The 24,132-nt window shown below is 44.7% G+C and overlaps 1 protein-coding gene across 2 annotated transcripts in view; it reads right to left on the bottom strand.

The window, feature by feature from the left end:
• The window catches only part of DNAH9 (dynein axonemal heavy chain 9), a 285,309-nt gene that overhangs the window by 80,383 nt on the left and 180,794 nt on the right, over positions 1-24,132 (bottom strand). For both annotated transcript variants that reach the window (XM_027516812.1, XM_027516811.1), the window contains exons 46-49: positions 19,500-19,642; positions 18,335-18,496; positions 17,956-18,189; positions 3,789-4,049 (exon numbers count right to left, since the gene is read on the bottom strand). In XM_027516812.1, the coding sequence (XP_027372613.1) occupies positions 3,789-4,049; positions 17,956-18,189; positions 18,335-18,496; positions 19,500-19,642 (800 nt within the window). The remainder of the gene's footprint in view (positions 1-3,788; positions 4,050-17,955; positions 18,190-18,334; positions 18,497-19,499; positions 19,643-24,132) is intronic.

Genomic DNA, 24,132 nt, shown 5'->3' with positions numbered 1-24,132 from the left:
AGAGACTTAAAATGTACAGGGACTTACTACTATGCTCTGATTTACAGGTGTTCTTTATGTATTAACTAAAGCTTCATTGTTAACTTTGAAAATGATGAGAAAATAGGAATGCGGTCCTTAAATACCAGAGTCCTGTGGATGCGAAAAAATTTGAGGATACTCAAGGGGTCCCTGTGTTCGTGAAGAAACATCTCCCCTGTTCTGTGTGGTACAATCTGATCCATTCTACTTCTCTGAGCAGGGGGTGGGGGCTGGGAGAAATGGGTGAAGGTGGTTCAAAAGGTACAAACTTCCAGGTTTAAAATAAATAAGTCCTGGGGATGTAGTGTATAGCTAACTGTGTTGTATATTTGAAAGTTGCTAAGAGAGTAAATCTTAAAAGAAGAGCAAACAAAACACGAGAAAAAATTGCAACTATGCACGGTGATACATGCTAACCAGACCTAGTGTGGTGATCACTTCACCATATATTTGTATATACCGAATCGTTATGTTGTACACTTGAAGCTAAGATAACATCACATGCCATTGTGAGAGATGAAGAAGTTCAGTGGCTGGCACGTGAGGCTCCACAGCTCGTCTGAAGACAGTACCCGTCCTGTTCTCTGGCACACAGTGTTTGTGGGTTAGTTCGCTGAGTTGTGTCCAGCTCTAAGCTGCAGTCCATGTGACCCCATGGACTGCAGCTGGCCAGGCTCTTCTGTCCATGGGATTGTCCAGGCAAGAATACTGGAGCAAGTTGCCATTTTCTCCTCCAGGGGATCTTCCTGACCCAGGGACAGAATCCCCATCTCCTACATTGGCAGGTGGATTCTTTACCGTTGAGCTACCATACATAGTAGGCATTCATTAAAAATGATTTTCATGGGCTTTGCTGGTGGCTCAGTGGTAAGAAACCCGCCTGTCAATGAAGGAGATGGGTTCAGTCCCTAATCCAGGAAGATCCCACATGTCAGGGAGCAGCTAAGCCCATGAGCCCCAGCAACTGAGCCTGTGCTCTAGAGCCCAGGAACCACAGCTACTGAGTCTGCCTGCCCTAGAGCCTGTGCTCCGCAACAAGAGAAGCCACCGCAGTGAGAAACCTGCCTACCACTACTAGAGAAGCCTGAGAAGAAATGAAGACCCGGCATGGACTAAAATAAACAAACAAATAAAATTATTAAGAAAACTTCATTCCTTTAGAAACATGAGTTTCACTTTCTTTGTGGCAGAGGTATCTAGTACTCAAACCCAGTGCTTTTTTCTGAATCCGATCCCGTCACTTCCATGAGTTACACCTCTATGGGTTCATTTCTACCAGCAAAGGTCACCTAACTAATCAGCCATAAAATTAACCAAGAGTATTCAGGGGTTTTCACTGTTTTCAGCCTGTGGAAACAGAAGAGATAACACTGTTATAAAGACATCATCGACTACAGCAAACTGAGTGGCTGCCATCTGTTAGCTATTAATACTTTTCATGCGTTATCTAACTGAATCCTTACAACAACCTGTTGTTGTCCAGTTGCTCAGTCACGTCCGACTCTTTGCGACCCCATGGACTGCAGCACACCAGGCTTCCCTGTCCTTCACAGCCTGATGGGGACTATATTACTACCACCTCTTCTTTACAGGTGAGGAAACAGAGACTCAAAGACCATAAAGTCATTCCTAGGGTCACACACAGTAAATAGTCCAGCCAGAATTTGGACTCAGCTCATCTTAGAACATATAATCTCTGTGTCAAAAAATCTTATGAAAGACGTTCATCTTCTTGGCAAGAAGTGATTCGCATTGTTGTCTGGCAGAAACCAATACAACACTGTAGAGCAATTTTCCTCCAGTGAAAATAGAAAGAGCTTCAAGAAGAAAGAAAAGCTTTCAGGCTGAGAAGTGGTGGCATAATTGGGTTACACCTCCACTCCCCAGTCTATCCATAATTTCTAAAATTTTCCTGGAGAAATCTTGTGTTTTCTATGAATGTGAGGTAGAGGCCCACTTAAGGATTTTATAGGTGCTTCCTTTTAGGGACCTCCCACCACACATCATAAAAACACCAAAATGCACTCATATCTCACATTTAATACAATTTATACATAACTATACATCACAGGATTTTCCAATGTCCTCAGCTAGTCTCAGATGTGCTGAGGACCTAAGCCAAGAGATGCTACCTTCCAAAGCAAGGTGTGCATTGGTTACACAGAATCCATAAAGGAAAGCTTCAGAGGGACCTTCCTGGTGGTCCAGTGGCTAAGACTCCACACTCCCAAAGCAGGGGAACCTGGGTTCGGTTCCTGATCAGGGGCCTAGATCCCAAATGCTGCAATTAAGAGTTCAATGTTGCAGCTAGGGCTTCCCTCGTGACTCAGTGGTCATGCAACTTGAATGACACTGGACTGGGGTTCTAACTTATAGAAATCTACAGGGTGCAAATGGCAGGCTAGTCCCCTGGCAGTGGAACTTGAGGGGTGTTTCCTACATGGGTGGCCAACACTCTCAGATTCCATCTGGAAGAAAGAGGCACAGGTGTTGCCTGTGGAGCAGAGGTGAGCTGCTGGCATGGCCCACCTGGCATGGGCTCTCTGAGACCTTGACCAAATGGCCCCTGTGAAGGGGCAAGTGAGTATCTAGACTCTCAGCAGAAAGAGGAACCGGTGGAGGGTCTGCAAAGAGATGATGTGAGCTTCCAAGTAAACATCAGCTTTCCTCTGTGATACCAATTCCTGATGACCTGAGTCTGTCTGCCCTGCTTTCCATCTTCCTCCCTCAGCCTCTCAGCCCCGGGCATCCAAATGGGAAAGAAAGTTAGTGTGAAAACTATAAAAGGAAGAAGTACTACCCACAGGCACCTCTCAACACACAGAGTATCTTTAAAGGGAGCCAAAATAAAGCTCCCAATGAACACATCTCAAGAGCCATGCTTGTTCCAGTAAAAGGTCATGTGTATGAGCTGAATTTAGTTGACACACAGTTACATGTTGTCAACAACTGAGGACTTGCCAAGTTTGATTTTGTAGATTTTTTTCTCTTACTTTGGAGACATCTTACTTTAGTCTCATATCTTAAACATTTTCATAGGGCCTTACAAGGCCTGCATGCATGTGCGTGCTAAGTCGCTTTAGTTATGTCCAACTCTGTTCTACCCCATGGACTGTAGCCTGCCAGGCTCCTCTGTCCATGGGATTCTCCAGGTAAGAATACTGGAGTGGGTTGCCATGCCCCAGGAGATCTTCCCAATCCAGGGATCAAACTGAAGTCTCTTACATGTCCTGCATTGGGGTGGGTTCTTTACCACTAGCGCCAACTGGGAAGCTTTGACTCAAGGTTTGAACCCAGCTCTCCTGCATTAGAGGCAGATTCTTTACCACCTGAGCCACCAGGGAAGCCCGTAAGAGGCCTATGTGTCCTATAGCACAGAAGAAGTAAAATGACCATGGACTGCATAGCCATAAGGTCTCTGGGCTTGCATTTTGAAGATGTGAGTTCAACATTGAGGTCTGTGACTCTGGGCTCTGGCTTTCTCATCAGTGAAGTGAGGAGGCTGGACAGTTGGCCCCTCCTGTCCCGATAAGTTCAGGACTCACACCTCTGGGATTTTGCTGGCAGCCTGTGCATCCTGACATATATTCAGCGTAGGTAAATGTCTGCCTGCTCAATGAATAAGCCAGTGGCAGCTGGTCCCAGCCCAGCCCTCTGGACTGTGCCCTTGTGTCCCTCGGAACGCCAGCGTGGTGGGCTGCCTTTGGGTCGGAGGAGAGGCTGCTCCTCCCCAGAGGGATAAGCCAGCACACACACGTTCCTCCTACCTTGTTGAGGGTGTTGAGGGCCGCCTGGGCTGCTGTGAGCGCTGGCTCTGCCTTGGCCAGGTCTTCTTCACAGTCCTTTTGCTTCTGCTGCACCTCCAGCATGATGAGGGCCACCTTCCGCTCCTCCTCATCGGCAATGGCTTTCTCTCTGCTCACCTTGTCCGACTCCACGCCCACCACCTGAATCAGCTTGTCGGCATCTTCATTCTTCTGCCTCAGCTCCACTTCCTGGGTGGCCAGCTTGGCTTTCAGCTCATCCACCTGCAGCAGAAAAGTGGCAGGTTTTTTCCGATGGAACCATGGTGGGGTCTGACCCTGCAGGGCAGGGAAGAACACCAGCTCCTGATGCAAAGGTGCAAAGCTGAGCTCTCAGCTGGGACCAAACTCCCTGACCTGGGAAAGGAAAGGTGCCCTGGCCACCCTCTTCCTCTCTCCTCTGCAGCAAATGTGGTGGGAGATTCTAAGCAACGGAGGCTGTGAACTTTCTTTCTCCTTGATGCCTAAATGACACAGCTGGCTTCTCACTGACGTTGGTGTCTGTGTCTTGTAAAAACCTCACAGGCCTAATATAACACTTTGCACATAGTAGGGCTTTAATAAGCAACAATTATCCTTTAATTGAATTTGGCCAGTCTGGAATGCACTGAGGATTTAGCAAACTATAAAAAGTGAGTGTCCACTGGGTATCATGTAAGATGGAATATATGAACAGACAGTGGCCAGACCATAAAAGCAGAACTCTGACCTAGAACCTACAACAACCTGCCCAGGAGACCAGCCCATTATCTACAGCAACCAGCTGAGAAAGCCAGCCTGCCACAAGTCAGACTGAAATGGAACAGGACCCTGTGTCCTTGCCCCTGCAATGTCCTCAGCCTGCCTCTTGTTGGTGGAAAAACTAGCCAAAAATAAATTCAATCAGAGAAGTGAGAACATGCACGAACAAAGGAAAACAGCTGAGGGAAACCAAATAATAATAACGTAGTCATTAAACATATTCAAGAACATTTGGTTCCTCCTCAAGGGCTACAGATAATATTCTGAGCCATATCCTGTGTAGATACAGAAACCCCTACCAGGTGAAGAAGCCAACTATATAACGACCAGACTGTAGCCATGACGTAAGCTGCCATAATTCTGAGAACTGGCCTCAAGGAAATGGGAATGAACTGACCTTGGAATTGAATACCTAATAATGATGACCAATTTCAAGTTGACTGTCAGAGCTGTGCTGTTTCTGCATGTAGCCCTCTTCCTCAGTCTACAAAACCTCTTGCCCACTGACTTACCGGGTGGGGGAGTCAGCCTTTGGACATATATCCGCTCTCCCCACCAGCTTCTAGCATCCAAATTTAGCAGATTTTCCTTTCCATCAACCTGACCTCTTTATTGGCTTTTGAGCAGCCAGCGACTGGACCTTGGTTTGGCAACAAGTCTACTGTCTAAGTAACAGTCCATGAAGACAGGCAATAACCTCTATAAGAATCAGTTCAAAATGGCCAGGACTTGATTAATAACTGACAACTTTCTTAATTTTATCCCAATGAAGGACCAGGAATGAGAGAAATTCAAACACCCACCCCTAAACAAGATGCCCAGCTTCTGATCTGCCCTCCTCTGCCTCCCAATAGCCGACAGCCTCCATCTGGGAATGCTTTTCTTCCAACTATTTAGCTTTCCCATTCCTCTGCCTGCTTTTGTGTCTCTTGTTATTGTTGCTCAGTCGCTAAATCGTGTCTGACTCTTTGTGACCCCATGGACTGTAGCTTGCCAGGCTCCTCGGTCCATGAGATTTCCCAGGCAAGAATACTGGAGTGGGTTGCCATTTCCTTCTCCAGGGGATCTTCCCAACCCAGGGACTGAACTTGTGTCTCCTGCATTGTCAGGCAGAGTCTTCACTGCTGAGCCACCAGGGAGACCTGTTACTGTCTCTACCGAAGCGCAAATGATGGTGGCTGACTGCCTTGCTAGAGTGAGCTCTGAATAAAGAGCCTTTGCTCGTCCTCCTTTAGTTGGACTTCATCTATTCCCACAGTCCTTTCAAGAAGTAGATGACCAGGTTGAAGTGGAACAGCATGGATTCCGATGGTCCAGACCAGCTGTGTTCTCCGCCCACCTCTATGTCCATGTGCATCTGGGGACGATGTTGGAGTGGTGGGAACACTGGCTCCTAGGAATCCTATGTTCCCAGTCAGCTGGGAAGAGGTGAATGGCTTTCTATGTGCTCAGAAGCGGGTGATGGCTCTCAGAATGTGGTCCTCAGATCCCAGGAGGTGGTACCCAGCATCAGCACCACCTGGGAAATGCAAAGTTTGGGGCTTCCCCAGTGGTCCAGTGGTAAAGAACCCACCTGTCACAGCACGGGACATGGGTCCCATCCCTGATCCAGGAGAAGCCCACATGCTCGGAGCCACTAAACCTGTGTGCCGCAACCACAGAGTCCATGTGCTGCAACTACTGAGGCCCACGTGCCCTGGAGCCTGTGCTCTGCAACAAGAGGAGCTACCACGATGAGAAGCCCGCTCACTGCAGCTAGAGAAAGCCCACATGCAGCAGTGAAGACCCAGCACAGCCAATAAATAAATAAATAAAATCTTGAAAAAAAAGGGATCAAGTTCTCTGGTCCACTCTGGACCTACTGAATTAGAAATTCTGGTGGTGGGGCCCTGCAATCTGTGTTTTAATAGGTCCTCTGGGTGAATCTGATGCCCACCTAGGTTTGAGAATCACTGGCCTAACTCAAGGGCTGTTCATATGCAAAGAGAAGACTCAGATCTGTTTATTTCTGGAAAGTAAAAAAAAAAAAAAAAAGTCAATTGTATTTGCAATATGGCGGATAAACTTTACATTCCAGGATGACCCCTTGTCTCTCATTTTTCTGAAGTCTATTTTATGCAACCACCAAAGATTACTTCAGAGCTCCTAGAACATGTCAAACAGATTCAAGTGCTGCAAAAATAAAACGGGGGCTTAGACGTTGCTGATAATTCCCTTTTCATGGCAGATCAAAAGAAAAGAAAATGAAGGCAGAAGAAAAAAAGAACGTGCTTTAATTTTGTGTATTCATAGAAATCGGAGACTTTGCTTAACCTCAGATGGAGGCCTGCTCCCTAGAACGGGTCTTGTATTCTTGTGTTGGAAGGTTAATCCCTTTCCCTCTCCCATTGTTCAGCTGCAGAGTAATTTCTACAAGGACAAAGATGCAATTGTAAATCAAAATGATTGAACCACATAATCACTCCAGTCAGCAAACACACCAGTAACTTTGTGTTCCTTTCCAAATCTTGGGAGATTTGAGAAAATTGAAGTGGGTCTTTTTTGTTGTTGTTATTGTTGTTTGTTTTATGGCGTGCAGATTTGCCTTATGACCTCAGGCCCCGGGTAAGTAATCACCAGTGCTGTGGATGGAAGCTTTATAACTCTTAAGCTGTGACACGGAGTGACACGAGGGGCCAGCCAGCCAGAAAGAAGTCGGCTGTAGCTGCTCAGTCACTCAGTCGCGTCCAGCTCTTTGCGACCCCATTGACTGAAGCCCACCAGGCTCCTCTGTCCGTGGGGTTTCCCAGGCAAGAATACTGGAGTGGGTGGCCATTTCCTATTCCAGGGGATCTTCCTGATCCAGGGATTGAACCCATGTCTCCTGTGTCTCCTGCACTGGCAGGCAGGTTCTTTACCACCGAGCCACCTGGGAAGCTCATCAGATGTAGGCTACCAACAAGGCAGAACTCAGGGTCATCTGGTGGCTCTTCTTCAGTAGAACAGGACATTGAAGTAAGTGACTTAAATATTTTCTCTTCCCTTTCCCCCTTATTCATAGCATTCAGGCTGCACTCTGGGTTTCCTGTCACCTAGACACTCCCACACTTGGATAGGAAGATCAAGAGGGGAGGTGTTACCAACACTGATGAGACCCTCTCCCCACGAGTATCGACCATCGATGCTGACTCTTGGAGGTGGGGGGACGCTGACTGAGTCCAGCAAGGGTAAGATGGTGGTGGGAGACCCTCCCTTCTTCAAGGTCCAGGCACATGATTCAGAGAGGTTCACAGAGAGGTCCCCAGAGCTCCAGAAGGTGGAGAAGGAATCCAGAATAATCAGTCACAAATAACACTCCATCGAAAGTTGGAGGCCTAGAGATAGCTTCCTTCTTGACTCAGAATCCATGGAGTCACCAAACACTTTCTCTTTTTTATCAAAATTAAGATTTAATGATTTACATAACTTAATTCTGGGGCTATACTGGCTTCAGATACAGCTTCATCCTAGAACACAGACGACACCATGTCTCTCAACATCATTGTACTTTAAAGTGAATACACTTTTAGTCAGTGACTCCCGTCAGGATGGCAAGGTGATGGCCAAGAACTTGGGATTATATCCTCATACCTCCAACCACAGAAAGTAAAGGAAGAAAAGAATCTTAGAATTAGTATCAGTATGCCTGAGTCAGTCACTTGAGGTCATGGGTCCATACCTGAAAGATACTCAAGACCAAATGTCTCTGAGACCTATGCCTACGTTACAAATCCAATCCTAGAGCCAGGGATGAAGTCAAAACTTCCAACAGTTTCTGATGTGAAATTGGACTTCAAGCAGGCTTTCCTCTTAGATACAGATGTTTTCTGTCTAGAGTAGACATCTGTTAGGTTTGCCTGCCTAACAATAATAATTATATAACAACTAATAATAATATAAAAACTATGTTCTGGTAACACAACTTGGTTTTCTTTTAGAGACCTTGCCTTTTAAGTCCTTGTATTTTGGGTGGGGCTGACTTCGATGGTTGTCATGGATCCTGGCTTGGCCAATGAAAGGGTCCACATTATAGATTGGCTCAATATGGGCGAACCAAAGCCTTAAAAAGCTCTCTCAGAGCCAGCCCAGGAACTGGGCTGAAAATACTGGAAAAGAAGGAAAGCAAGGACTTCCCTGACAGTCCAGTGGTTAAGAATCCACCTTCTAATGCAGGGGACAAGGGTTCGATCCCTGGTCAGGGAACTAAGACCCCACATGCCTCTGAGAAACTAAGCCAGCCCACCACAACTAGAGAAGCCTGAGAGCAGCAACAAACACCCAGAGCAGCCAAAAAATACAATAAATAAGGAGCAAAACAGACAGAATACTTGTCTGAGGTTTCAGAGCCATGGGGATTGCCTGCCTGAACAAGGACATCTGGTGAACATCTAACTCCAGTCCTATCCATGTTAAACCCTATCCCTCGCTTTTCAGGGATATGAATTCATCCACTCCTTTTTATTTTGTTTTGTCTAATCAACTTCAGTTGGATTTTGGTTAGTTGCCATCAAAAGGGTTCTGATAAACATCTAATGTAATCTCAAAATTTTCTTTCCTATTCTCCCTCCCTCCCCTCCTTCACTTTCCACTTTTTTTCTTTTCATTGGGTGAATTTGAGTTAGTTTTCTTTTTCACTTGCAAACAAAAACATCTTGACAAATACATCATCATAAATGTTAACTGTCAACTCCAGGTGACAGTTATTGAGGTTATTTTAAACCCCAGGATAAATTGAATTTAAAAGTTTCCAAGTTATACATATACATGTATTCATTCTCCCCCAAACTCCCCTCTCATCCAGGCTGCCACATAACACCGAGCAGAGTTCCCTGTGCTACACAGTAGGTCCTTGTAGGTTACCCATTTTAAATATAGCTGGGTGTACAAGACCATCCGAAACTCCCTAACTATCCTTTCCCCTATCCTTCATGCTGGCAACTGGCTGAGTCTCTTTACTGTTCACCTAAAACTATCACACATTGTTAATCAGGTATACTGTAATATAAAATAAAAAGTTAAATAAAATATTTTTAAAAAATAAAGGTTTCCAGGTAGATAGATTTGTGGATTAAATCCAACAGTCCCTTTTTCTCGTGATCGCACCTGAGTTAAACACAGAATTGAGGTTGTTAGTGAGAGGAGTGAGACCCCAGGCAGGGCGGGGGGCTCTGATTGTGTCAAGACAGGGAACTGACTGCCCTCCAAAGACCGAGTTTTTAACATGATATGACCAACTCAACCTGAAATGCAAGGTTAAGAGGTTTCTACTCTTAAAGGAAAAAAGATGGATCCAGGGCCAAGTTAAATTCAGCTACTGAAAAAGAAAGTTATATTCTGACTAGCTGAGTCAAAGCATGAAATTACAAGTCTAAAGTCTGTTTAACTTTAGGTTACCACCCAATTGTTAATTATTGTCATTACTACTACTTCTAATACTACTCGTTGCTGTTGAGTCATTAAGCTGTGTCTGATTCTTTGCAACCGCATGGACTGTAGTCCACCAGGTTCCTCTGTCCAAGGGGCTTTTCAGGCAAGAATACTGGAATTGGTTGCAATTTCCTTCTCCAGGGGATCTTCCTGACCCAGGGGTTGAACTGTCTCCTACACTGGCAGGTGGGTTCTTTCCACTGAGTCACCTGGGAAGTAACTGCTAAACAAATCTGGAAATCTGCCTGAGTCCAAGCTGTGAGATCCATTTAGCTTACTCCTACCAGATTATATGCACCAAAAGCTGTAATAATCAAGCAGAAGATACTATAGAATATATTAATAATTAAAGTCATCATTCTTTTACCAAGATTATGGTGAGATATACTTCAGTCCTTTTCTATCAAAGGAATAGTTCCAGATGAAGGGTTTATATCAGAGGTAGGCACCTCAGATCATTCCATTCAAAAGACCCATTCGCCATCCCCTCTCTGTTTGTAGGTGATTTTTGAACCTGTTCATTCATTTGCCTATCTATCAATCTACTTATCTATCATCTACCTAGCTATTCATTTATAGATCACCTACTCTGTGCCAATAAATCTTGATTTCTACCCTTGATGGACTAATAGCAGTATTTCACGTGTATGCAAGAGAAGAAACATAAGAATGAATTCAACCATACTTCAATTTTTTAAAAAAGGATGAAGAATTCAAGGGACATAGAGAAGGGAAGGTACACTGCTCAGAGCTTAGAGAGGGCTTGTGGGCAGGCGGGTAGGAAACTTTTTTAGGTCCTGACACTGATAAGTTGACAAGGTAGGGACATATGTGAAGACACAGAGATGTGAACAAGCCATGGAGAGAGAGAGAGAGAACTATTTGGGGAGAACTTCAAATAGTGCTGTTGGACTTCAGGGTGCAGTGTGATCAAAAAGAGGAAGAAGAGAATGGAGTTATAAGCAATTTTAAAAGTTCCGGAAAAGTTTAGAGAATCTGAATGGCCATGTCTAAGATCATTAAGGCTTACTCAAGTGAATACTCAGACTTGAGGTTTGAACAAAGATGATCACTTCTCTTGCACACATTGTGAAATACTGCTGTTAGTCCTTCTAAGAGCAGGACACAGGTTGGTCTGAAGCTGTGCTGCCTAGTTTGGCAGCCACCAGCCACACGTGGTTAATAACCACTTAAAACGTACTTTAAAATATAACATTCTACTTGGTCTCTCTGCTTAGTCTCTCTGACTGTATTCTTGCAGCATTCCAGGCAGAAAGCATTTAAAACATGGCTTGTCTCAACTGAGATGCCCTGTAAGTGTAATTGTATACATGAACTTTTAAAGCCTTATAGAAAAAAAAGGGAAAATATTTTATGAGCAATTTTTTTAAACAACATTTTTCTTACATTGATTACATGTTAAAATGATAATATTTTGAATATACTGGGTTAAATAAAATGCTATTAAATTATGTGATATTATATACTATTAAATATATGATTAAAATAAAATAAAATCCACTTCTTTTATACTTTTTTTGATGCAGCTACTAGAAAATTCAAATTTGGACTTCTTTGGGGGGCTGTATTGCACAGCTTGTGGGATCTTAGTTCCCCAACCAGGAGTTGGACCCTGGGCCCACAACAGTGAAAGCACTGAGTCTTAACCACTGGACCATCAGGGAATTCCCTAGAAAATTTAGATTTGTGACTATGACTTGCAGGCTATTTCTATTGGGTAGTGCTGGTATAGAGTGCTGCCAGAATGCAGTTAGGGAGACTAGGTAGAATGTTATTAATTCATTAAACAAATATTTACTGAGTACCTGCTCCATCCAGGCACTGTTTTAGGTGCTTGGAATACATCAGCAAACAAAACAGACAAGGATCCCTTTTCTTATAGAGCTTGAATCCAACAGGTGGAGACAGACAGCAAAATATAAACATAAGTAAACCATATAATATGTTGTTGCTGTTGTTTAGTCACTAAGTTGTATCCGACTCTTTGTGACCCCATAGACTGCAGCCTGCCAGGCTCCTCTTTCCATAATTTCCCAGGTAAGAATCCTGCCATTTCCTTTTCCAGGGGATCTTCCTGACCCAGGGATTAAATCTGTGTCTCTTGCATTGGCGGGGAGATTCTTTACCACTGAGCCACCAGGGAAGCCCATGGAACATGTTTGTTGTTGTTTAGTCGCTAAGTTGTGTCTGTTTATTTGCGACCCCATGGACTCTAACCTACCAGGCTTCTGCGTCCATGGGATTTCCCAGGCAAGATACTGGAGTGGGTTGCTGTTTGGGTAAATCCTATGGGGGAAAGGTACAGTAGAGCAGAATAAGGGGCTCAGGAATGGTGTGGGGGCTGCAATTTTAAATGAGATCATAGGGTAGGACTCCTTGAGAAGGTGACATTGAAATAAAGAACTGAAGCAGATGAGAGACGAAGCCTTGGGGATGTTAGAGGGAAGAGCATTCCAGGGAGGGGAACAGCTGGTGCCACGGCCTGGAGTGTCTGAGGAAAGGACAGAGACGCAGAGAGGTTTAAGGGGGCATGCCTCGGGGACGGGGCAGTAGGAGATGAGATCTGAAGAGTTAACAGGACAGGGCTGGGAAGGAGACTCAGTGTAAAGAGGGAAGTAGGGGCTATTTCAGGCTGTGGAGCAAAAAAGTGACATATCTATGCTTTAAATTGATCGCGCTGGGACTTCCTTGGTGGTCCAGTGGCTGAGAATCTGTCTGCTAATGCAGGTGACACGGGTTCGATCCCTGGTCTAGGAAGATTCCACATGCCGCAGGGCAGCTAAGCCAAGGTGCCACAACTAATGAGCATGCATTCTAGAGCCTAGGAGCTGCAGCTACCGAGCCTGCATGCCCAAGAGCCCGTGTCCCACGATGAGAGAAGACACCGCAGTGAGGGGCCAAGCACCCCAACTAGAGAGTCGCCCCTACTCACTTCAACTAGAGCAAGCTCGCCCGAGAGCCCGTGTTCCACGATAAGAGAAGACACCGCAGTGAGGGGCCAAGCACCCCAACTAGAGAGTCGCCCCTACTCACTGAAACTAGAGAAAGCTCGCATGCAGCAATGAAGACCCAATGCAGCCAAAAATAAACAAATAAATCAATCGATCACTCTGGCTGCTCAGCTGATGACAGACTATTAGAGGGAAGCAGACAAACTAGTGAAAGGGTATCGTGGCTGCCCAGAAGAAAAGGTGTCAGTGGCTCAGAGCAAGGTGGTAGCAAGAGGTGCAAGGCAACGGCATTCTGGGCGTCTCTGCAGCTAGAGCCAACTGTGATTTTCTGACGCGCCAGATGTGGATAGTGAGAGAAAGAGAGACGTGAGCAGGGTCGGGGGTGACTTTGAAGACTTTGGCTGAAACGAGAGGATGTGGGTGAAGTGGGTTTGGGGTGGGTAAGAGACCTGAAGGTTCAGTTTATTGAAATAATCCAGGTAAGACGTGTCTAAATAGGGGACACAGTGAAAGGCATGCCCCTGAGAGGTACTTGGAAAATCTGCAGAAGCTGTTAAGGCTTAAATGTGGGCAGTGAGGGAAGAGGAGGTGTATAAAATAACACTGCAGTTTCTGGGCTAGGTAACTGGGTAGATAGACATATTATTCATTGAAGCAGAGAAAATAGAAGGAGAAGAACAGACAGGGGAGGACATGGGAGGATGCCAGGACATGGGAGGACTCCCCACTGATGGTGGGCAGAGAGAGCTGGATTCACCTAATGGTATAATCAGGCCTCTTCATATTAAAGAGACTGCTTAAAGCAGGAGAACAGACTGTCTTTATCATCTGCTCAGACACCCAGGGTTGGTACAAGACAGAACACTGGGTGCTGCTCTGTGAACGTCCCATTGATGGTTCCCCAGCAACGGTCTTTTGTGTAGAATGATCAGCAATTCCCAGAGGAGAGATGGGTGTTTTGCAGAACAGGGGTGAGTGGGGATACAGGATGTTCTGAGGGCACTGTAGGTGGGGCGGGGGGAGACAGGAAGAGGAAGAGGTGAGACATGGCGAAACAAATCTGGTAGTACTGCATTCTGGGAGTCTATCTTACTCTGTTTTCTAGAGGCTCAGAGATGGAGAGAATAACAAAGTAACTGGGGTGAGAAGACACTACCTTACTGCAACAAAGGTATGACCAAGTAAGCTGCTGGGGACACTGTGTACCTCAAGCTGCTTTGAACTGTAGCTCTAAGAAGGAGTTTTGGTTACAAGAACATAGTAGAAAGAGAGTAGCATCGCAGATAATTGTCACATACCATTTGTTGACAAACACTGAGTTTGAATAGATCTCATCATGCCTGGAGGTAAACAAAGGGGTAAGAAGGTCTTCACGTAAATACAGAACAAGGGAAGGAATAGCATCTAGAAGACTAAGAGGAACAATGCAACTGAAAAACGACCCATGACTGGATTTAGAGAAGACATCAAGAAAGCTGTTTGGCATCATCAGTAGAATGGTTCCTGTGATAGACGGTTGCAGAAAAATAGGCTGAAATACAAAAGCAATGTTAGGAAGGGGAAAGGATGAGATGAGGAAGGTCTGTGGGGATACTGAAAATGTAATAGCATAATTAAAGTCTTCACTGGAGGCGTAAGAAGCAGAAGCAATATTGCCCACAATTAGATTAGTATCATTGAGGATAAACTTCCTAGAATGTAGAGGAAAAGGCCAAAGGGAAGGAAAGCAATGAGGGAGAAGCCAATAGACATGAAGTGCAAAGAACCCATCCACTTCATCACTGCTCCTGCAGGAAAGGCCCGACCAGATGAGCGAAACCTCATCACAGGAGGAAAATTTCCTGAGCGGAAAAATCCTGTGTGTATAGATTGCAAGGGCTGACTGCATCCCACTGAATAAACTGCAATCCTTTAGATGTATTGTGTATATGAATCAAGAAAGTGAAGTGGAGGGCTTCCCTGGTGGCTCAGTGGTTAAGAATCCACCTGAAAATGCAGGGGACACAGGTTTGATCCCTGGTCTGAGAAGATCTCATGTGCCTTAGAGCAACTAAGCCCGTGCGACACAACTACTGAGCCTGAGCTCTGGAGCCCTCGCTCTGCAACAAGAGAAGCCATGGCAGTGAGAAGCCCGTGCATCACAATTAGAGAAAGCCTGTGCACAGCAATGAAGACCCAGTGCAACCAAAAATAAATAGATAAATAAGTACAAATTTAAAAATAAAAACTAAAAAAGTTTAAAAAAAATTAAGAAAAGAAAAAAAAAGTGGAGAAAAAGGACAAGTCAGGAGGAAGTTCAACAGAGCTATTCTGAAGGCAGAGTTCTAAAAAAAAATGACAGTAAATGAAAGACTCAGAAATCTGCAGAAACATGCCATGCTCAAGAATTAAATTGATTACAATGCTAGTTTAATTGTGAAAATGCATGAAATTCCACCACCTTAATGAGAGGCTGGGTCTGCTGCTGGTAAACAGAGAACAAAGAAGGGCCATCAAGGGCCCAGCAGTATCTGATGGGTATGAGCAGGGCAGAGGAGGTGCCCGAGTCGTCCACAGTTCTCCAACAGTAAAGTAACTGAAATGGACTTGTTCCATTTGGAAGAGTAAGTAGAAAAATAAAACAAGGACAGGATGACAGGGGCCTTCTTCCGAGGTGTAACCACTTAGGATCGTAGAGGAACACGCATGACATGAGACAGGGTTTGTTTAAGGAATTCGGTTCCAAAGGCTCTTTGATAGAGAACATCGTAAGATGCAAGAAATCAAAGAAAACTGGCCCAACCCTGCAACCACTGCTCCCAGCCATTCAACTGTTTGGATTTTTGAAGATGAAGAGACTGTGGGTAGGAGACTAAAAGAAAGTAGAGGAAAACGAACATGTGATAAAGAAAAAAAGGGAGTATTTCCAGGGATTTTGGTATCTGTGAGAGGGAACCTCCCAAACTGAAGCTGAGGGTGTGTACTTCCACCAAGAGCGAGCTCAGCCCGGGCTCATGGTAAGGCAGGAAAGACAGGACCAGGCATTTAGGCAGAGTCAGTGTCACCTGGAGAAGACTCTTGAGAGTCCCTCGGGCTGCAAGGAGATCAAACCAGTCAATCCTAAAGGAAATCAACCCTGAATACTCACTGGAAGGACTGATGCTGAAGCTGAAACTCCAACACTTTGGTGACCTGATGTGAAGAACCAGCTCATTGGAAAAGACCCTGATGCTGGGAAAGATTGAGGGCAGGAGGAGAAGGGGATGGCAGAGGATGAGATGGTTGGATGGCATCACTGACTCAATGGACATGAGTTTGAGCAAACTCCGGGAGATAGTGAAGGACAGGGAAGCCTGGTGTGCTGCGCTCCATGGGGTCACAAAGAGTTGGGCACAGCCTAGCGACTGAACAACAACAACGTCACCTCTTTGTTTTGCTTTTAATGAGGCCATGATGCTTGGAGAAGTGGCATCTAAAACAGAAACCTTGGAGCATTTGAGCAAGGAAATCGACCATGAAAACTGTGGCTGCTGCTAAGTCACTTCAGTCGTGTCCGACTCTGTGTGACCCCATAGACGGCAGCCCATCAGGCTTCCCCGGTCCCTGGGATTCTCCAGGCAAGAACACTGGAGTGGGTTGCCATTTCCTTCTCCAATGCATGAAAGTGAAAAGTGAAAGTGAAGTCGCTCAGTCATGTCCGACCCTCAGCGACCCCATGGACTTCAGCCTACCGGGCTTCTCCGTCCATGGGATTTTCCAGGCAAGAGTACTGGAGTGGGGTGCCATTGCCTTCTCCTGAAAACTGTGGAACACATGCAAATAAAAATGTAGGACAAGAATAAAGAAGCAGACATGGAGAATGGATTTGTGGACTCAGTAGGGGATGAATTTGTGGACACAGTGGGGGACACAGGAGAGTCTGGGACGAATTGAGAGAGTAGCATTGACGTGTAACCACTACCACGTGTGAAACAGATAGCTAGTGGGAAGCTGCTGTCTAGCACAGGGGGCTCAGTTCGGTGCCCTGTGATGATCTGAGGGCTGGAGTGGGAGGGAAGTTCAAGAAGGAGGAGGTATATGTATACATACAGCTGATTCACATCATTGTACAGCAAGAACTAACATGACATTGTAAAGCAATTATATTCCAATAAAAACACACACAGGTTGCTGATGACCCTGTACGACCTTCTATGTGTGGTGCTTGACTAGTACGTAGAACTGAAGGGAAAGCATCTCTTTGAATGCAGGCATAGTGACTTCAGGAGATGAATGGACAGGACCATGGTAGCTGATGCCACCTGGTGCAATCCAGGCCACTCCTCGACCTTCCCCCAACGACTGTTCCACCCCTAATCAGAGAGACCCCACTTAGTCAAAGGGTTAAAAATAAAAGGGGGATCAACAAACCCTGCGGTGTACCCCTCACTCTGAGCATGCCTGAACTCTTATTTGAGTGTGTAGCTTCTGCTTCTGCCCTGAACAAACTGCTTCTTCGTTCTCTTTGCTCCTCAGTGTGTGTACGTGTTCTGCCTTTGTGTTCCTAGACCAGATTCTTTTGGATGAGTTGAACCAGAGTTTGGGGCTTCCCAGGTGGTGCTAGTGGTACAGAACCTGCTTGCCAATGCAGGAGACATAAGGGACGCAGGTTTGCTCCCTGGGTCAGGAAGATCCCCTGGAGGAGGGTACAGCAAGCTACTCACTCCAGGATTCTTGCCTGGAGAATCCCATGGACAGAGGAGCCTGGCAGGCTACAGTCCATAGGGTCGCAAAGAGTCAGACACAACTGAAGAGACTTAGCACACAGAACAAGAGCTTGGACTTTTGATAAAGCTTTTCGGGCACCACAGGCACTGTTCTGATGACGCTGGAGCCTCTGGAGAACCGTGCGTGGTCTTCAGAGCGTGACTGTGGTCTCTGTCCTCTGGGAAGGGGCTGCCCTTCCTTCCCTCCGAGCCCGCTGTGGACAGGAGGACCAGAAGGACGCTGCTTACCTGGGCAGAGGTGCTGTGGAGCTTCAGCAACCCGTTCTCCAGCCGCTCCATCTTGGACCTGAGCTCCCTCCCGTTCCTGCGCAGCAGGCTCTGGTAGAGTCTGATGAACTCCAGGAATGATTTGGGCGTTGTGTAGTTGTAGCGCTGCTCATTGCTCAGATAGGACTGGGAGGTGTGGTTGACACTTGTGTGGACGAAAGCCATGAACTCACTAACTGATGGCTTGACTGTGGTCTAGAATCAAATGGCAGGGAATAAAGAGGTCACCTGGCCATGCTGATGGCAGGTGACTGCCCACTTGGCTCAATGGGCCGGATGGGGGACCCCTCACTCCCTGAGGTGGAGAGGAGCATGAGGGGTGTCTCCTCTGCCCTCTCACCTCAATGCCTTCCGTGTTCTGCAGGAAGCGGAGGCTGACAGACTCCAGGGCCTGTTTTGGCCACTCGTGGAACCAGACAATGGCCGTGCAGTTCACGATGGCGGGGAACTTCCTGCTGCGGACCCTCAGGTTGGGCCCCACCGGGGAGAAGCAAAGAGTCACCTGAGAAGGCAGAAAGATGGGGAGAACCCAGAAGGTACTTAGAGAGAGATCCACACAGCCTTGGATTGTTTATTTCCCAGGACATTAGGAGCCATATCAACAGAGACAATATCTGTAAACTCTCAGCCAGCCTTTCTAGCCAAGGGATTAGGAATATTGGGACTCAGCAATCCCCATTCCTGGGTACATAACCTGAGCAAACTGTAATTGAAAAAGACACATGCACTCCAATATTCACTGAAGCCATATTTATAATAACCAGGAATGGAAGCAACCTAGACATCCATCAACAGATGAATGGATAAAGAAGATGCGGTACACATATACAATGGGACGTTGCTCAGCCATAAAAAAGGAAATTGAGTCATTTATAGTGATGTGGGTGGACCTACTAGAGTCTGTCATTCAGAGTGAAGTAAGTCAGAAAGAGAAAAACAAATATTGTGTATTAAAGCATATATGTGGAATCTAAAAAAATGGTACTGAGGAGCCTGTGTGCTGGGCAGGAAGAGAGATGCAGACATAGAGAATGGACACATGGAGCCAGCAGGGGAAGGAGAGGAGGCGACAGAATGAGAGAGTAGCACTGATACATATCCACACCATGCATAAAACGGAGAGCTGGGGGAAGCTGCTGTCTAGCACAGCGAGCTCAGCTCTGTGCTCTGTGATGATCGAGGGCTGCGATGAGGGGTGGAGTGGGAGGGACACTCAAGAAGGGAGAGGTATATGTATACATACAGTTGGTTCACTTCATTGTACAGCAGGAACTAACATTGGAAAGCAAATACACTCCAATCTAAAATTATTTAGCAAAAAGGAATGCTGGGAAGCAGCAGGTGAGAAGGGCATCCTCACACAGGTGCTTGGGATCAGAGGGAACTGCATCCCCGTCCCCCCAACTTCCAAGGTGGCCAATAAGGACTGCTGTGTCCAACATGTCCACAGAGGCTCCTGGGAGTCATCTCTTGTCCTCTGCACCCTGAGCAGCAGACCCTCGTACCTTCAGCTGCCGTCGGACTCGCTCTATGAAAAACTTCCAGCAATTTTCTCTATTGTCAACCAGACCTTGGCTCTTGACCTCATTTCTCACGTTGCTTATGATGTTTTCAACCTCATCATCAGAGTAGAGATCTGGGATCTCTCCTAGGAAGAGTCGGAGCACAGATGCCTAATTATTATTATTATTGTTATTTTTTTTTACCGGGTTGGCTAAGTTCTGAAAAGTAGATAAACTAGTGTTATTAGTGAGGCAGTATATAATGGACAAATATTTTTAAAGAATCTGAACTTAATATATAAAGATAAATGTATGATGATCAATTAGAAATGCAATTAGAATTGTTTCAATTAGAATTTCAATCAATTAGAAATGTTTATCTTTGAAATGCCAGGATGGTTAAGAAAAATCTGTGAGAAAAATTTACTGCATTAATGGATTAAAGAAGTAAAATAATACAATCATCAAAAAAGTTGCACAGAATTTCTGAAAACTTAGTTTGTTAGCAAACTATAAATAAATGAGATTTATTTTAACTGGATCATAGGTATCTATAGCAGAACCAAAGCAAACATCACATCTGTCTACTAGTGAAATACTAAAATATATTTTTTTGAATCAAGAACAAGACAAGGGGGACTTCCTGGTAGTCCAGTGATTAAGACTCTGTGATTGCAAAGATCAAGCCCAGGCTTGATCCCTGGTCAGAGAACTAAGATTCCACACGCCATTCAGTGCAGTAAATAAATAAATAAATAAATTCTCACTATAGTCCTATAAAGTAGATAGTTTAAAAAAGAGAAAAGAAAAGAAGAAAAAAAAGAAAAAAAAAGCATGACTTGTCTTGTTTTCTAAGCTATTCATGTTTTCTAATCAACATTATACAAAGGTCCTAGGTTTTGTCTTCTTGGGCTCCAAAATCACTGCAAATGGGGACTGTAGTCATGAAATGAAAAGACGCTTGCCCTTGGAAGAAAAGCTATGACAAACTTAGACAGCATAATAAAAAACAGAGACCTTACTTTGCCCACAAAGGTCCATATAGCCAAAGCTATGGTTTTTCCAGTAGTCATCTCTAGATGTGAGAGTTGGACCATAAAGAAGGCTGAATGCTGAAGAATTGATGCTTTTGAACTGTGGTGTTGGAGAAGACTCTTGAGAGCCCCTTGGACTGCAAGGAGATCCAGCCAGTCCATCCTAGAGGAAATCAATCCTGAATATTCATTGGAAGGACTGATGCTGAAACTGAAACTCCAATACTTTGGCTACCTGATTCGAAGAGCTGACTCATTAGAAAAGACCCTGATGCTGGGAAAGATTGAGGGCAAGAGGAGAAGGAGGTGATAGAGGATGAGATGGTTGGATGGCATCATGGATTCAATGGACATGAGTTTGACATGGTGAAGGACAGGGAAGCCTGGCATGCTGCAGTCCCTGGGATCACAAAGAGTAGGACACGACTGAGCAACTGAACATCAAAGGCTAAAAGTCAAGGAAAACAAATAAACTGTATACAGATAGTTAAGGAAACAATAAAGCTATTATCATCAAAATATAAGTTTCCATATAGAAAATCAAAGAGAATATACACATAACAGAACTCATTAGTGTGTTGAACAAAAGCTTGCTGGATACAAAATCAACATTGAAAATAAAACGGCACTTCTGTGCTTTAGCATATAAAAAAGTTATTTTAAAAGTTACTTTAGAATACCAACAACAATCATAAGACAGGCAATAATAAATAAAGTATGCAAAATCTTGATGTGAAAACTGTAACATACTACTCAAGGGCATAAATAAAACCCAAAACAAATGTAGTGTTAAAGAGTGGATGACTCAGTATTACCAATATCATAAAGATGCAATTCCAAAATAAATAAATGGGTTTCTTATCATCCTGACAATCATATTCTAAAATTTATATGGAAGACCAAAGGGTAAAGAGCAGTAAAGATAGTTGTGAAGAACAGGATGGAGGGATTTATTTGTTCTATCAGAAATTGTTTCCTTATAAAGCTATGTTAGGCCTTCCCTGGTGACTCAGCAGTAAAGACTGCCTGCAACGAAGGAGACCCAGGTTTGATCCCTGGGTTGGGAAGATCCCCTGGAGGAGGCCATGGCAACCCACTCTAGTCCTACTGCCTAGAGAATCCCATGGACAGAGAAGCCTGGCAGGCTACAGTTCATGGGGTCATACAGAGTCAGACACGACTGAAGCAGCAGCAAAGTAATGTTAGTTAAAAACGTGAAATTGGTTCTTGGGTAAATAAATAGAACTGTGAGTGAATCACTTAGAAATGGACCCAGATGTAAACAGGAAATTTATATTCAAAATCAGTATGCTGAAAATGGATGAGCAGATCCATAAGCATGTTAGGATAACTCAATACTAATAACAAAAAATAAAATTAGAATACTGTGCAAAAATACATGCTGGGTGGATTAAAGACATGAATATGAAGTAGTAGTATTTTAAAGATGAAACACAAAAGATTATTTTTATGGTGTTGGCTAGGATGCGATTTCTGAAGCAGTACGAAAAGCATGAAACATAAAAAGACTGTTTTGCAACATTTAAAACTAAATCAGCATGACAAAGGTCAGGAGCAGACTTCGAAAAGATATTTACCAACTGTATAATGAACAAAGGTATCCAGAAAATACAGAGGCCTCCCACAAATCCATGAGAAAAAGAAAGCCCCAAAGAGCACACTACATAAAAAGGCAAGGAACAAGATGAATGGCCAATAGACACTTGAAAAGATGCTCCAGTGTCACACGTGGGAAGTGAAAGGACAAGACTGAGATTCCACTTCATACTCCTGGGCAAAAACTGGTGTGTCAGATGAACCAACTTTCCGTGAGGTTGGGAAGAAACAGCTATCTGTGTGGAAAGTAAATTTGTACAACTACACTGGAGGGCAGCTGGCAATTTTTTTTTTTTTTTTTTAATTTTCTCAGCCTCACCTCCGGGCATGTAGGACTCTAGTTCCCCGCTGTTGTTGAATTGCTAAGTCCTGTCAGACTCTACAACCCCAGGGACTGTAGCCCACCAGGCGCCTCAGTCCATAGGATTTCCCAGGCAAGAATACTGGAGTGGGATTTCCATTTCCTTCTCCAGGGGATCTTCCCAGACCAGGGATCAAACCCGTGTCTCTTATTGTCTCCTGAATTGGCAGGGGGACAGGGGGATTCTTTACCAAAGAGTCACCAGGGAAGCCTCTCTAAGTGATGGAAATTATGAATATTTGCCACCGATGCAGCTGCACTTCCTTGAACTGATGTATCTGGAGGGAACTCATGCCAACTTTTTAACAAATTTCTGGTCTTCAGAGTCTGACAACACGAATCCAGCCAGGAGTTGGGTAGTAGTTTATACTAATTAAGCTTAATTATTTAAATGGGAAAAATGAAAAAAAAAATTATCATGAAAATGATCATTTACTTTCTTCCCTTAATTGGACAAATTTGATTTAATTTCCATTCATTAAAGATATTTCATAGCATGCATATAAAATAACCAGTGCTATAACTTGTCAAAATCGAGGTCTTATTACTGGAATAATCCATTTCAGCCTGATTTGATAAAAATATGGGGTGAGAGAAAACTGCTAGAGAAATGAAATGATACTTAGCATGTGTTGGGAGTTAAGGGGACTTCCCAAGATGTGCGATACAGGAGACATTAAGAGACTGAGGTTCGATCCCTGGGTCAGGAAGATCCCCTGGAGGAGGACATGGCAACTCATTCCACCATTCTTGCCTGGAGAATCCCACGGACAGAGGAGCCTGGTAGGCTACAGTCCATGGGGTCTCAAAGGATTGGATACAACTGAAGGGACCGAGCACACACGTGCGAGAGCTGAGGAGCCCAGGAAAGTTTTAAAAAGAGAAATACTTCAATGGAAACGATGTGAGTGTACTCCTACTTGCGGGGCTGACTGCCCGCAGTGGTCTGGATTTCTTTCTCCTTTGTTCCTCTGAGAGTCTGCATTTTCTTATCTGTAAATGTGTTATATAGTCCTCCAGTGAGAACTTGGATTCCCTTTGGTGTGCATTCTTCACCTTTCTATTATTTAACATAGGTAAAATTTATGTCCTTTGGTGTTTTGTGGATAACATGCTGCGTATTTTAAAAAGTTATTTATTTTTGGCTACGCTGGGTCTTCACTGCAGCGCACGGGCTTTCTCTAGGTACAGGGAGCAGGGGCTCCTCTCCAGTTTCAGTGCCGGGCTTCTCACTGCAGTGGCTTCTCTTGCTGTGGAGCTCTAGGTGCATGGGCTGCAGCAGCTGTGGTGCATGGGCTTAGCTACCATTCAGCATGTGGGATCTTCCCTGAGCAGGGATCAAACCTGTGTCCCCTGCATTGCAAGGTGGATTCTTAGCCACTGAGCCATTAGGAAAGCCCTTCACGTTGGGTATTGAGGTGGTAAACTATGATTTATAGGCCAAATCTGACCCTCTGTCTCTGCCCTCAAGCTGGGCATGGTTTTTACAATTTTTAATGGTTGATAAAATTAAAATAATAATGTTTAATGACATGAAAATTACATGATGTTCAAATTTTACTGTCCATAAATAAAGTTTTATTGGTCACAGCCATACTCCTTCATTTATATATCGTCTATGGCT

This window comes from Bos indicus x Bos taurus, chromosome 19 (assembly GCF_003369695.1).
Source record: "Bos indicus x Bos taurus breed Angus x Brahman F1 hybrid chromosome 19, Bos_hybrid_MaternalHap_v2.0, whole genome shotgun sequence".
Taxonomy (NCBI): Eukaryota; Metazoa; Chordata; class Mammalia; order Artiodactyla; family Bovidae; genus Bos; species Bos indicus x Bos taurus.
Note: the sequence above shows the minus strand (reverse complement) of the source record. Positions and strands in the feature narration are given on the sequence as shown.